The sequence below is a fragment of the Notolabrus celidotus genome, chromosome 12 (genome assembly GCF_009762535.1).
Source record: "Notolabrus celidotus isolate fNotCel1 chromosome 12, fNotCel1.pri, whole genome shotgun sequence".
Taxonomy (NCBI): Eukaryota; Metazoa; Chordata; class Actinopteri; order Labriformes; family Labridae; genus Notolabrus; species Notolabrus celidotus.
In genome coordinates, this window is record NC_048283.1 from 15147378 (window position 1) to 15162828 (window position 15451).

Sequence of the window (15451 nt, forward strand, 5' to 3'; positions counted from 1 at the left end):
TTAAATGTTACCAGGAACTTTTATTGCGTTACCTTGGCTGTTGTGGTCTGTACATCAGAAATCGGTAGGCCTACATATCTAGTGGAATTTTGAGGCAGCCCACCCACAAACCACAGCGATGACCAAAAATTGTAGAGTTACGAGAAGATGATCTACCGTACAGTGATTAAAGGCGCAAATGATGTCCTACACAAAGTATATTTGCAGTCAGTTATGTCACTTTCTTTTTGTCACTTGAAAAAACTACAGAGGACATGACCTCGGTGTCCTCAATGGTAGTTACGGCCCTGCTTAGTGGTCAATATTACTCGGGCCCAATTTCAATGTCCTCTCTAAGCCCTAAACCCTGAGCCCTTCTTGACTTAATTAATGTCACCTATACAGTGATTGAGGGCAAGAGGCTGTAAGGACTCAAAACCGATTCACTGGAATGGGACAGCACTTTGAGACGTCTCACGTAACCTGCATGACGTCACCAGCTCACCTTAGTGGCATTAGGAATATTTATTGCCCAATTTTTACTCTCCTCAAATTCAAGGCGCTTCAGGGATGACTGTTGTCATGTGATCCAGGCTCTTACTGTACAGACTGCTTTACCACAACATTTAAAATATATAAATAGGCTATATAACCATATTAATAGGCTATATACTATATGTGAAGATGAATAGATTAAAGCTGTTTTCTATATTTGGGTCATTGACAAATAAGCCTAAAAAAAAGTTTTTCTTTTTAAAGTATTTCCAGAATGGTCGCAATGCATATTTTTGTGTCTGGAATAATGTGTTCTAACAAGGCTTGTACGTTAAACTGCTTTTTTAAGTGTTTAAATAGTTACTTTTTTACCCTTTTCTTAAGTTGAACACCCAAAAAATGTCAGGTGGCACAACCAGATATTTGTCAAAATATATGTACTTACCTATCATTTATTCTAACTGAAACTTATAGTAAGTATCCCTTAGAGTGGTTACAGTGCTTTACGCATTTTTATTTTGTGAGTATTTACAATATTTTAAGATTTTTGCATTCTATTAGCCAGGTATAAAATATACATTTTACAGTTTTAGGTTGGTTGTACCACCTGACATGGAAAGTGTTACCGTCCACCTATAAGTTGATAAAAGCTTTTCTATTATTATTCAAGAGACATCTACAAACCTTTTAACTCAGCCATGACAATTAGTAGGGTCTTCTGAATTATTTCATATGTTGAAGTCCATTATAACTACTTACTTTCAAAATAAAAGGTCCATGAGTGCGGTGGTGCCACCCTGACATTTGAGAACATGCAAATTGCTGGACAAAAGTTTTTAAATAACCTTAGGTGCCTTTAAACTATTGATATTTATGAAATTATGTTTATTTCAAAGCTCTTATATGCCAAAACATGCCATGGTGTTTTAATTTGAATTTATTATTATTAAAACTTTTTTTTTTACAGTGTTTTAAGTCAGTTCACTTGCTCGGACGGTTGCGCCACCTGACTTTTTCAGGGTTTGAGATACTGAAAAATAAAATAAATCTCAATCTTTGAATGTACTGAAATTGTATTTAAAATAAGCAGGTTTTATAGAATCAATTGATGTATGTCTTAAAAATAACTAATTATTTCAAATGAAAATAATCGATTCGGACACAAAAATATGCACGTCATGTCAATGACCCATTTATACTAACGGGCAAACTTTTTTGCATGTAACTTTCATTGCAACTTTCATGCTTCGCACTTTTTTTATTTCCATGTTAAGGTTTCGTTTACCTTTCCATGCTCGCGGGCTTCTCCTTGGAATCATGTGTTTCACGTCACAATGCTATGAACTATGGGTAATTCCCTGACGCTAAGTCTGCAAAAATGCTCACTTACGGAAAGGGGGCATCAAGGGCTCAAAAAACGTCAGTGAGAGATTCCTCATGCACTTGATGATTTGACAGTGGGATAGCCCTTAAGCCCTCGTGGACTTAGTGGGAACGCGCCTCAAAGTCAGTGAGTACTTGAGGGTGGACATTGAGATTGGGCCTCTGACTACAGAATCTAGAGTGCGTCCGACACCAAAACAATGGTCATTTGGATGTTTCTGAAGGTAAGTACGATACTAGTGTTTAGTCCAACGTCTTAAACCCTCTACTTACATTATTCAAAAAATCTGTAAAACAACATTACCTTTCATTCTAATTTACTTATGACTAACATATTAGCAAACCTGCAAAATCTGCCCAAAGAGGAAAAGATGAGGAATGCGTATGTTTAATTGGAGTCGTGTTGCAGGTTGCCATTTCTTTTCTCTGCTGTTTGGTGTTTGTCAGTTAATAAGCAGTGAGTTTTAACACTGATTTCTACAAGAAAAAAACTGCTTGATAGAGATGGAAATTAAGCTATGAGAGAAGTTGGAGTGACCAAAGTAAAAACAATGAGCTGAACATGTTCTAAAGCTATGCAGGGGCTAGAGATTGACTCCTTATACAGTGTGCAAAGTGGTTTGGATCATTATTACGTCAAATATTATTCTCCAGAAAAGCTTTTATATACAACTAAGAAGTCAACTGGTAATGCATTTTTTGTCTCCCTTCGAATCATACACAATCTATCAATTTCCACAAAGACAAGTTCCTTACCAACAAGCACATTTTATCTCATAGAAAATCAATGTCTTCACCCCTTTACTCTCACAGCTCAAACTGAGATGACAGCTCACATATGTCGCCTTTCCCTAACACCCTAAACAAGTTACAACATGTCACCACTGCTGGATTAGACCCGAGAGTACCAGTAAATACGACCTGTGTCCTTGGTGCAAAACACTGTCCGGCTTTGAGCAAGGACAATAGCATCCATTTTAGAGGATGTCATGGTCAGTCAAGCCTGCATTCTCTGCACCACAGGGACGAAGAGAGTATAGACCGGAGAAGAGGAGGACGAGAGAGAGTCGCTGCTGACACATCAACAGGTGTGAAGAGATGAGGGTGAGAGGAGGGAATGAAGCATGGAGAGTGAGGAAGAATATAACACAGATTTCTATTGAGGAAATATTGAAAACACATTTTTGTCAATTTTCTGGTAGTTATTTATGTTATATTGTCCTTACTGTTAGAGCTTTTCGCCAATGTCTTTGAATGTTTTCGATAGTTTTCTACAAATCAAAGCCCCTGTGTTGAGTGGACATGCAGAAAAGAAAACATAAAGCTTGAAGTCTGTAGAGGAAACTAGTAGTGACATGATCTTGTCAAGATGCACAGCTCCTACATCCTGTGGATAAGGTAGCTTTCTGTGTTTTCTCTTTCTCCACCTCCCTGTGACCCAGTTCTGCTGCGCTGCTGCACACATCATTACATGTCCCACTGAGATCCTCCTCTGACACATCCCAGAGTGTACACACACACACACACACACACACACACACACACACACACACACACACACACACACACACACACACACACACACACACACACACACACACGGACAGGTACCTGTTACTGGAAGGCCGGCTATAAATAAAGCAGACATCAGGTCAAAGACACAGTATCAGAGCATGCACACATTTATGACTGATAAGAGAGGTGAACCAGGTGATTGGTGGGACCTGTTTGCAGAGGGTCACATTCCTGCATGAACATTTGCAGGTCAGTGTGTTTGTGGGAAATCGATAGAGGAACAGATTTTTGTGCAACTGTGACTGTGCACTAAAGTTCAAAAGACGCCGTCATACAAAACAGTGGTTCATTATCTGATCTATCAGTTCATTGTGGAAGTGAGAAATAAAAATAGATCAAATATGTTGATACTCCCTAACTACACTGTCAGAAGTTGGGGAAATTTGAAAAGAAACAGTGCTTCTTACATATAAAAAGGTAAATTAAAAAAATTAATAGATACATAAATATATTACAAAATAGTTACTTATGGTTCATTAATGCTGTTTAAATATTTTGATAATGTAAAAAAATTGTCTTAAGTTCAGCCAAAATCAAAAAGAAAATAATTTGTAGACTTACAGGTTTTTTTGTTTTTATCCATTTTTCATACGACACAAATCCACAGTGGAGCAGTTCCTCCTTCTTAAATTGCAGATGATTTTACAGAATTATTTTTGTCTCAGAAAGAAAAGCCTATAGTTCCCGTCCCTGCTGTTATCCTTGTACGCGCTCAGGTTGTGCACTTGTCATTCTCTTGGAGTAGTGTCACCTGAACATGCAGCCTTTTTCTTTCATTTTGACCCTCTGACCCCTCTTCTGCCCCTCATCTCTCCTCCCACTTGCACCACTTGGAGTGAGGCCACTGCTTGCAACACATGGCTGATTTCAGATGAATAAGCATCATTAAATAAGCATGGCTTGGCCAGGATGATGCTTCAAAATGTAAAAAACTTTCAGTGATGATGATGAAAGTTTGTGGTGAAAATACACTTACAAAGTAAACTACAGGACAACGTCATACATGTCTTTTTGATGCATCACTGCAGATTATGTCATTCTAACCTGGAGTTTGGCACATTGACCCTGTTATAAATAGAAACGGAAAATCAGTGCCAGAGTTTCGACATCATTGTGGATTCTGATGAGTAGTCCCATAGTGATTGATCCAAAATCTAATATTTTGCATTTCCCTTATCATTGCATGTTCAGATGCAAGATTTTGGTTGCCAGAGTTTGAAAATTCTCTCGAGTGTTTAGGTTTTTATTTTCAATTTCTTCTTGTTATAACAACATGAAGTAAACTCTCTGATATTCTAAATGTTAATAAGTTACCAACACATGCTTCTGTCATTAATTCAGGTCAGTAGTTAGTTATAGATGTTAATAAGTTAGTCATAAATTCATCTTGGTTCAAATGGTCTGAAACACGTAGAGGGAGTCAGAGGTCAAACAGTTCATTAGAGATATCCATGTGGTGAACTAAAGAGATTTGAAAACCTTACATCTATGACCTGGAAACCCAAATGTATATTTCTTATGGCTTCTTACTTTAAAAAGTAACAGTAATAAGTCATATACCTTTAATTTTCTCTTATTGGTTACATCTTATAACCATTTAAAGTGCCATATTTGAAACTAATCCCTTGCCAGGAATTTAAAAGAAAACAGAGTGTGGCAGATTTAGCTTTAAATTCAAAGTGCCATCATGTTTTTTTTATTTTTGAAAAGTCTGAACCATTTCTGTTTTTAATAGTTTTCATTCACCCATTTACAGTCTTCAATTGCACACTGCTGATGTTTAATGAGTTACAGGATCATGTGTCTTCCACAAAGTGACACAGTTCACTCAGTTTCTCACTCGTCCCAAGAAAAAATGCCTGAAGCTGCAGTCTGAAGAGATGCGGGTGCCGTGGACTGCGGGTGTGATCCCGTCATTTCATAATTTAAGACCAGTCATTTGGAAGCCTTGAGTTTGGTGCTTTAAGCTGTTGCCTTCTTGAGTTTTAGTGGTCCAGAATAATCGTATTTAGAAAAGAGTGTGGTTATTTATTGCTTCGACTCTATACTTGTTTACAGGTCATCATAAGGTGCATTTCAACCGAGAGTTCTGGGGTCTTTTAGCCCCCAGAACTACTTTACCCTGAACTAAAAGGTTCCTGTGCCCCCATTGTTGTCTGCGTTTCGACCGCGGGCTGAAGTCCTGGGTGGATTGTGCAAATCAGGCCAGTGACGTATGGAGAGAAAAAAAAAAGTATTAAATAATATTTTGAAATCTTAATAAAAAACTAAACTAGTTTGCATTCCCAGGAACTCCATTTGTGTTTCAACAACTGTGTACAGTTCAACTCCACAAACATCGTTACGTTCAACCGAAAGTCCCAGGACCTTTGTAAAGTACTATCCCCGAAACAGGGGCTTTTCAGGGGGAGATTAACTACCCCTGATCTAAATTTAGACCCTGGTTCCTCCGGTTGAAACGCACGTAGTTCAGGGGTAAAGTCCCTAGTTCCGGCGTAAAGGTATATGCAGTCGATAAACGCTTATAGTAGATTGTAAATCTCAGGTAGCCACACCCTAAATATACTAATAGCTATCATTTCATACTTTATTCTAAATGGGACAGAAATTCAAAAGTATAAATTATTGCTTGATTAAAGAAGAAAACAGGCAGAGAACATGTGAGAATTCAGGTACATTTTCTAATAGACTTAAACAAAATAAGATTTATAGCAACTGGTGGAGTCACCCCCTGCCGGCCACTAAAAAATACAAGTATAGGGGTAGTTCCACACATAAGTCTTCACTTTGGAAACTAGGAAGCCACATCTACTTCCTATATGCAGTCTGAATGTGCACAGTCACATATGAACCCAGGAGGGTTGACAGAGGGTGTAAATCGTTAGCCGAAGGACAAACAGACCTTTGCTCCTGAGTCGAAAAACAATAATCTACCATGCAGCCCTCTGCTCTATGAAGCACACACCCAGTATGATATAATAGCATTGCAATTATTCTTAACAGACTGGAGTAAAGGTTACTTTTACACATGCAGACCAGAGTGCAGTAATTAGACAAAGTTGAAACACTGTGCATCAAGATTTAGTACAATACAGAGGCTAAGAGGCAGTGTTGGCATTACCTTCAGTCTTTGACATCAGACACCTATTTTTGAGTCAGTTGCCTCAGTAAAGAGAACATTAAGTCTTTTGGTGGAGTTGTCAGTAAACAACTGAAAAAAGGGAACAAGTAGAGGGATCAACATCTGGCAGTGTGACAGAAACAAACAGCAGGAAAGATTTCAGGAAATCCAGAAAATAAGGAGTAACGAAACATGTTACCATAACATCACGGTAGAGGCAGAGGGATTTTGTCAGCTGCACAGCACACAGTCACAGTATGAAATAAAGTGTTGAAGCTTCGATCTTTAGAGAGTAAAACACAAACCTGTTGGATGTCTGAAGCAGACCGAGACTAATAATGTGTAGCTGTGGAGGGACAAGCTCAACAAACATAAATGAATGCATTGGGGTGAGTTTTAGCGCCATCTGGTGGAAATACGTTTTACTGTTCATTTTGCAAATTAGTCACAAAGATGACAACAAGGGGAGGAAATTATACTTTATTGATCAGCTTTATGAATTATTGGGATGAGTGAAAAATGTGTAAGGGTGAAGAAAAGAGAAAAGCACAGTATTTGCTGCAGTGAGCATCTTCAGAGATCTGGTGGTTATGTGTGTGTGAGATAAATAGAAGCCGAGTGCTGGGATTAAACATGCCAAATGGTGATTTCATGAATCCCTTCTCCTTGTGTGGGTCTGTGTGCTTGCGCATCAGAGCTTTCTGAATGTGATCCTTGGTGGCGTCTCAGGCTGGAGGATGAGGGTGCATGTGGTTTTGATGTCCTCTGAGGACGACATGCTGAGATGGAAGCTCAGCAGGATCTGGGCAGAGGGGGAGGAGAAAGTGAAGGGAGGATAAAGCGAGGCAAGGGGGAAGGAGGGGCAAAGATAGAGTGGAAGTGAAGAAGCAGAGAGGATGTTAAGAAGGATTATAGTTATGCTTTACTTGAAAGCAGTGTTGGAAGATATCTGAATACATAATAATACATTTAGCACTTTATGTGAACTGCTATACTTCTATACTCAGCTGAATCAGAGGGAGGATTTACCAAACAACCATTTTGAAATTCAGTCAAAAGTTGCTAAACAAGTGAAAAATAAACATTTAAAAAAACATAATTTGAATACAGTATGTAGTTGATGTCTCAAAAAGGTTATCCCTCTTTCTTTGTGATTGTGTACCTTAACCCTCTTGTTATGTTCGTTTCTCTGGAACAGAAATAATGTGCCTGGGTCAATTTGACCCGGGGCATATTCAATGATCCAAAAGTGTCTAAACCCCCAAAAATCCCAATACGCATTTTTTTAAATCTAATTTTTAACTCCATTAATAACCATTTAAATCAAGATTTAGTCCATTGGTGTTCTTTAATTCTCACAGATCATGGTTCAATGAGGATAACTCACTCATTTTTCATTAAAATTATTTCTAAAACTTTTTTAATGTACATTGGAAAGACCTAAATATAAATACAATAGTTTTACATGACATAAATTTTTGTTTATTTTATATTACTTTTTTTTATTTATTTTTTTATGCAGTGATGTTGATAAATTAACAAGACACCTCTTCTGTCACATGCTGCCCAGATTTTTATGCTGCATTTAGCTGGTTTGAAAGGCATATATTGTCTAAAATAGACTATTAAAAGGGTCAATTTGACCTGCAACACAACAGGAGGGTTAAGCCGGCTCGCATTCCATTAGAAGCTGAGCTTTTCCACAAAGAGTCTTGTATTGTTTCATTTAAAAGTCCCAATCTATCTTATTGCCCCTTAGAGGGGCTATGACCCCTAGGTCATTGACCACTGGACATAACTATCTGTACATAATAGTTCAAAGGAGCTCCACCTTAACAAGCTGAAATGGTGAACTCCCACTTATGCAATGAGGCATCAGTTTTTATAATGTAGTGAGTCACACAAGGAGATTCTGCAAAACTTGGCTGTTAAATCTTTAAGTAATTTATGAAAGTTATTTTCAACTTGTATTGAATCAGGATAATAAATGAAGGACTCCTAATTGTTATGAAGTATTTTAACAACTGTATTCTGGTACTTTTACTAAAATAAATATTTCTTCCAATCAACAAATGGTTTCGGTTTTTCCTTCCTTTTCCTTTCCTTCAGCAGTATTCTTATTAAAACTTATTTTGGATTTCTTTCTCATTAGTATGAGGTCTTTCCCTCTGACCTTTTTCCTCCCCCTTACCACTTTTGTAACTCACATGCATGAGCAAGAGCTGCATCTCATTCTCAGCAATCCTCCGTCCGACACACTGTCTTGCCCCAAACCCGAATGCCAGGGAGCGGAACCCCGACCCCTCCATGCCCTGGCCTTCCTCTCTGCTGCTGCCCCACCGGCCAGGGTTGAAACACTGTGGATCCTCAAACACCTCTGCACTCCTTCCCAAAGGATACAGACAGGCCTGGACCATCGTCTGAGGGGAGATGTAATGGCCTTAAATCATATACTGAAGTCATCTGTAGCGTTAAATTTACATATTTGTCTCCAGCGCTGAGTACATATTAGAATTTGAAAGAGGACAGGGTCACAGAGGGTTAAACAGGGTTAGTGTCTGATCACTTACCCCAGCAGGTATGTGGTAATTTTGAAGAACAATATCTTTGACAGGATATCTCTGCACTGTGGTTCCAACTGGATATAACCTGATACAACAACAAAAACAGCAAAACCTCATGAAAAAAACTCACTTTTGACCACCTGCCTTTTCATCACATGATCTTGTGATCAATGGAAATCAATTCTCATTTTAGGTGTTTGAACGCTCGTAACACAAACAGACTCGTTGATGTCGGTTCCAAAACCCCATTTTCTACTGATCCAAAGACAGAAAACATTTTCCTCCTCTTACATCCATCACCATGGAACAGAGGATGTTTATGTTTTAGGTCAAAGTAAAGTTTCATACAGTGACTAACAGCCCCATGTTCTCAAAATGCAATGAAAGTCCTACCCTTCTGCATAATCTGTAATCTGTAATCTGTCAATGTCTCCAGCAGCTAATGGATTTCATCTAACACAATGGAGATGGCTATTTTTTTTTTACTCAATAGTTTGCTATAATTGAATCTACAGCACTTACAACTGTATACATAAGTATAAGCACAAGTTCAGTAACCCCTGTAAAGTAAGTAAGACCTTGTGGGAAAATCTTCCAATGCACCACATCCAAGGTCTACAGTAAAGTTTAGTGCCTATATTCTAAAATAGAGATCTTTAAATAAATGCATTTTGAACAGATCCATCCTTGGACAAAGCTTCAAGTGAAGAGAGTTCCAAGCTCTGGGACAAACTGGAATTTTTGATATTTTGTTAAAATTGTGCATTCCCCAATCAAGTTCTGAGCAGGTTTATTATTCCATAACCATAATTGTTTTAGTGTTTTGTACCTCAGAATCTCTTTGATTGTGCCTTTCAGTAGTGGCACCCCCTGCAGGGCCTTTTGAGGATCACCTCCTGCCTGTGCCCATGACGCCCTCACCTGCTGCCTCACCCTCTCCTGCACCTCTGGGTTTCGACCAAGCTCAAACAGTGCAAACTGCAGGGGTACTGCTGTCTGCAGAGAAGATTGATTTACACAGTGAGTCACACAGAGGCATAAAAAAGCAGTCCAATAACACACGTCTACACACCGTGTCAACTCCTCCAGCCATCAGTTCAGTGATGTTGGCTTTGATGAGGTCCAAAGATAGCTGCCCTTTCTCCAGGAGCTGTCCCAGAACCCCGGTGTACTGGCCTGTAGCTGCTCCAGCCTCAGACTCTCTTCTCTGCGAGGATGACAGCCGCTGGTACCCCCTCTGGATCCTCGCTTCCGCTGGAAGAAAGCCAGGACAGGGACATTGACTTTTGTGTGATAAACTAGAAATCTACAGACAATTGAAAAGTATTCCCTGCCTTGGGCTCTTCCTACCGTGGCTGAAGATGTGGTCCCATGCACTGGCATGCTGTGTCCACAGGGGAGCGCCGATACGGTGCAGCAGGCGAGGGGGCAGGTAGAGGAGAGGTGGGGTAGTTGCCAGCATTCGCTCCACAGCCCATATGAACTTCTGTGATTCCATCGAGGGAGTCGAGGAAAAGAGGCCTATACGCTCCCCGTAGATCACATGACAACTGGCTAACAGGGAGGAAAGGAGGAAGGGTAGGGCAGTGGTGCGTTCAAGGTCAGAAAAATACATGAATTAAACTAAAATAACATTGAACAATGTTTTGGAATCTGTTCAAACTCATAAAGGATTTACTAAAGAATGAACTAGGGGTTGACAGTTTTCTAAGTAGATTAAAATGCTCTGGGTTCATATTTTCAAGCCTGAAATCCAAGGATTACAAAGTACTATGGGTTGACATATTCTTAAATAAAACCCCCAAAACAGTCTCTGTGACTGCCAGAAAATTTTGCTTTTTTAATAGAACCAACCAGAAGGATATTTTTGCTTTCTGAGTGCACACTCTCAGAGGAGCTGTCTCGCCTCCACCAGACAGCTACTCTACCTAGTGTGATATCTGACAGAATTGTCAACCATTGTTCCATCTTCAGTCTAACATTGCACCCACTGCAGAGAAGTATGAAGAGAGCTGGATACACAATAAGAGGTGGGAACACTTCATTCATGTAAGGGTGACGCAAGGAGCTCTAAAAATATAACTTCTGGTTATAAAATATCTCAAAATTTCAGCAAACTATGACTCATGCGTGTTCATTGTTCCTTAGAGGTTAACTCTGGATTGGGTTATTAGTGAATATTACAGCTTCAGGCGTTCAATGATTCATAAAGGGCTAATTAAGTGTTTTTACTGACAGCTGATGTACCACTAAGAATTATTTCCTGACCTCAAGGGGTCTCATAGACATTGTTATCAGATGAGAAATAGTCTACTTCAATCAAATTGCAGTACCCAGAGTTTCTAATTAGAGTTTGGCCATTTTGTCGATTTGGCTTTAAATCCTGACGCTTTTCCCAAGGGCTGCTTGACAGGGGTTGCTATTTTTTCAACAAATGTACCACATAAAAACACATCTGCCTGAATCTAAAGCCATTTTATCTCAAAGCTGATTCATGGTTATGACACCATACTGGTTTTACAGGGTTTTCAAGTGTTTGTCAAAACAAAACAAACAAAGATGTATGGGATGTTGAGGAAAACATATCATCTATGTTGAAAATAAAATAAACAAGAGGTAATTTCTTGCCTGGTACAAGGAAATATTTTCTGTTTATTCAAGCATTTACCTAATGAAACTAACTACACAAGTTGATATTGGTTTTAATCCCAGCCTTGGCTCTGGTTGGCTAATCATTAGAGCTCCCCATCTGTGACCATTGTATTGACTAACATCCTGTTTCATGTCATAATGCCAGACAAATCAGGCAAATCAAATAAGTGGAGTGCACATATTCAAAGATCTGGACCCAGAGAAACATCCATCACCCTCAGACCTGTTTGTGTCATATTGACTACACTTCACTGACTGGAATAGAGTTTCTTGACGGCCTATTTCTATCCTAGCTTAGCACCTGGCCTGGTGTGCCATGGTCCATTAAGAGCAAAGCAGCATGACTGAAAGTCACAACCTCCCCCCTTCTCATAGACACACACACACACACACACACACACACACACACACACACACATATATACACACACACACACACACACACACACACACACACACACACACACACACACACACACACGTCACATAAGCATTCACACTTGTGAGCGTGGCTGGCTGCAGATAGGCACATAAAAGGAGCAGACCTGATGAAAGAATGCTGTTATCATTCTTTTTGGTGTTCCTATTTTTGAAGGTGTCTGTTCTCCTTGACCTTCATCCACAATCTTTTGACAATAGATATGATGCTAGTTGAACTGAGTTTTGGTTCTCCTGAAAGGTGAGAATATATTATATGAAAAAAGGAAGAACAAAAGCAGAGAGACATTAGCAGGGGGAGGTTTTTTAAAAATTCTAAAGGGTCTTCCCTGCAGATTTTAATAATTTATTCGATGTATGTCATTTCTTGTGAGTCTTAATTAAAAACACTTAATTCCCTTCTCCAGTTTGGAATTTTTGTTCCTTATCTGAATTAAAACAGGATTTTATCTCTACTTCAACAAACATAAGAAGACACAAGGAAACATCAGATGAAAAAATCACTGGGAATGATGACCTCTGACCTTCCAATGCAAAGCGGAACAGGTCAGGACTGGGATCCATTGTCAGACTGCGCTTCCCCTCCTCGCCTCTCCCCTCCCTCTCCACTCTTGCCCGCAGCATTCGGCAGAAATCACTCGCCACCTCATCAAGCAGAGGGAGAAAGCGCTTCACGGCTGCAGTCATCATCACCTCCTTGTTGAGCAGTAGACGGTCAGCCCGCCACTCTTCACCGTTCCTGTGGAGAAAAGATTTTAAAGCATCCAATCGTGAAGTAAAGAAAGTGGGTTAGAGAGGGAGCTTTAAAAAAATCTTTTTCAAGTAGATGTTCTCCTCCTGTACTTTGTCTAAGGTACAGGTGCTGTATCATAGTCTGTACAATCAGCCCTGGGAGATTGTACTATTGTTAGTTATAACTACTACATGCCGAACCAAAAAACACAACCCTAACTTTTACACACAAATACCTGTTTATATTCAGAGTGAGGACCATGTGTTTAGTCCCCATAAAGAAGGCTGGTCCCTACATTGTGAGCACTTTCAAAGATAAGTGGGATACATAATACAACGACATAATCAGTTCACATGCGTATACATAAGTGTAGCACTGACTTGAGGAAGACTCCCTTGCGGTGCTGGTGAGTCTTTCATTGCAGAGCAAGGGAGTCTGGCTGTAGAAGGAGCTAGAAAAGCTTTCCTAAGTTAATGAGCGAACCCCTATTTACTCATTACGAGAGAAGAGGTGCTGTTTTAATTTATTTTTAGACCTGGACTGCATTATTATTATTATTATTATTATTATTATTATCATTTATTTATTTTTTGTATTATTATTTTAACCATAATTACGTGAATCATTGCTTTAACATATATTTATCTTATTTAATTATTTATTTCTTGTATTTATCTGATCTTGTTAACGCTACCTTATTTTTAACTTTTCTTTCCACTATTACTTATTTTATTAATTTTACTGTATTGATTTTATTTATTCTTAAATATTTTATTTATAACCATGCCTTTTATAATTTTACCATTGCTGTTGTTTTCTGTCTCTCTGTTATTCTGTGAAGCACTTTGGGCAAAGGTGCTATATAAATAAAGTGGAGTTGAGTTGAGTTGAGTGTTAAAATCTGTTCAATCATAACCAGAAACTCTAAATCTTTCAACGATTCCTTCTCGCCTGAACAAAAGAACCCCATAAACCTTACACTTACTTGATTTCATGTTTATGTACCAAGTGGGGACTAAGTTTTTGGTCCCCATCAGTAAATTTGGTCTCCATAATGAAAGTGCTCAAACAGATTAACATAATACACATGAGCAGAACACATGCATGCAAACAGATGTGCTACTGACTTGAGGAAGACTCCCTTGCTGTGCTGGCGCGTCTCTCTGTGTGTTGCCCATGGCTGAAGGGTCATGCGTCGAGGGTGCAGGCCCTCCGAGCGAAACAGTTCGCTAATGTCAGACGGCAACATGATGTTCACACTGTTGAGGGTGCCCACCTTCTCCCTTTACACACACAAATGTACTATGAGCACATCAAAGAGCTTTGAATGTCAACACTTTTCGTATTATATCAGATCGTTGTACAAATGATGTACCTGTAAATGGGGCCCAGGGCATTGAAGGTCTTTTCCATGTGCTTGTGGAGCTGCCGGAAAATATCTTCTCTCCAGAACTTCACCAAGTTAACCAAGCCGCTCCTACCTGTGTGAGGGATCTCCTCAAAGTTCCTCACTCGTCCATCCACGGCTCTCTTTCTCATTCCTGCACTGTCAACTACTTTTCTGCTCTCTGACTTTCCATCTACGACTGTCCCTGCTGCAGTCATGCAAAGGAATCTTTGTGGATTGACACCACAAAGGTTACCAGACCCAGAAGTTCCATGTGCTCCGAAACACACCGTCGCTTGGATGAACGTGCTCCTCATGATCCAGACAAGATGTGTTTGTCGATTTGAGTTTTGACACCCCTCACTGTCCTCGCTGTTGTCTCTGCAGGACTAACGTATTCCCCTCCTCCATCTCCAGCCTCAAATCCTTGAATGTGCTCCATCGTTCTGATGGACCGATAGCAGATGATGATATATGGACCTCAAGATCAAAGTTCAAGAGAATCAAAACAGAGCTCAAATGTCAAACTGATCCAAAACACACACCCACACACGCACACACCATGTAAAATCCAGAGTCCAGATGGTCAAATAAGTCTTTATTACAACTTTTTCAGTCTTTTTACTCATTAACTTAACAATGTTTAATGTTGAGTTCCTGTTTTTTGGTGCATGATATATAATACTAGCTAAATTATAACAAAAGGATAATTATAAACTAACGACCTAAAGCTTGGCTTGTATTAATAACAATAACACTTTAGTTCATACACCCACATACATAACCCAGACAACATTCACAAAAAAACAGATTCATTATTGTTGATGACGTGAACATGTTGCCCTGAGTTTCCTGACTTGTGTATAGTTCACCCTGTTGGATCTTCATCATTCACAGGGATGTGACTGCTGCTGTAAAAAGACACAAGCTAGCGTAGCTTCTACATGCTAATACACATGCTATGCTTTTATAGATGAATAACGGTCAGAACCAAAATATATAAACATAGGGTCCAGGGGATTCGAAAATATGATTAAAACATTGTAAAGAATGTCACCTCAGTGTATAACATGTTTGTAGCTGATATATAAAATAACACCAGTTCATTTTATATGACATAAAAA

At 39.2% G+C, this 15451-nt stretch overlaps 1 protein-coding gene across 1 annotated transcript; it reads right to left on the minus strand.

Moving 5' to 3' along the window:
* Positions 1-7017: 7017 nt before the first annotated feature.
* Positions 7018-14759, minus strand: LOC117823295 (cytochrome P450 11B, mitochondrial). Its single transcript, XM_034698441.1, has 9 exons — positions 14316-14759; positions 14068-14223; positions 12732-12946; positions 10468-10671; positions 10190-10371; positions 9947-10113; positions 9124-9202; positions 8761-8973; positions 7018-7355 (listed from the first exon to the last, which is right to left on the minus strand). The coding sequence occupies exons 1-9, from the start codon at positions 14642-14644 to the stop codon at positions 7245-7247; spliced, it is 1656 nt and encodes a 551-aa protein (XP_034554332.1). The 5' UTR covers positions 14645-14759; the 3' UTR covers positions 7018-7244.
* Positions 14760-15451: the final 692 nt, after the last annotated feature.

Bases quoted from the DNA above. Each gene is read 5' to 3' on its own strand.
- LOC117823295 (XM_034698441.1), bottom strand. From the start codon at position 14,644: ATGAGGAGCACGTTCATCCAAGCGACGGTGTGTTTCGGAGCACATGGA. The intron at 10,672-12,731 runs GTCAGAGGTCAT...CCTCCCTGTTAG, and splicing joins GTTCCGCTTTGCATTGGAAG to CCAGTTGTCATGTGATCTAC. The intron at 10,114-10,189 runs GTGTGTAGACGT...TCTTCTCTGCAG, and splicing joins TGGCTGGAGGAGTTGACACG to ACAGCAGTACCCCTGCAGTT.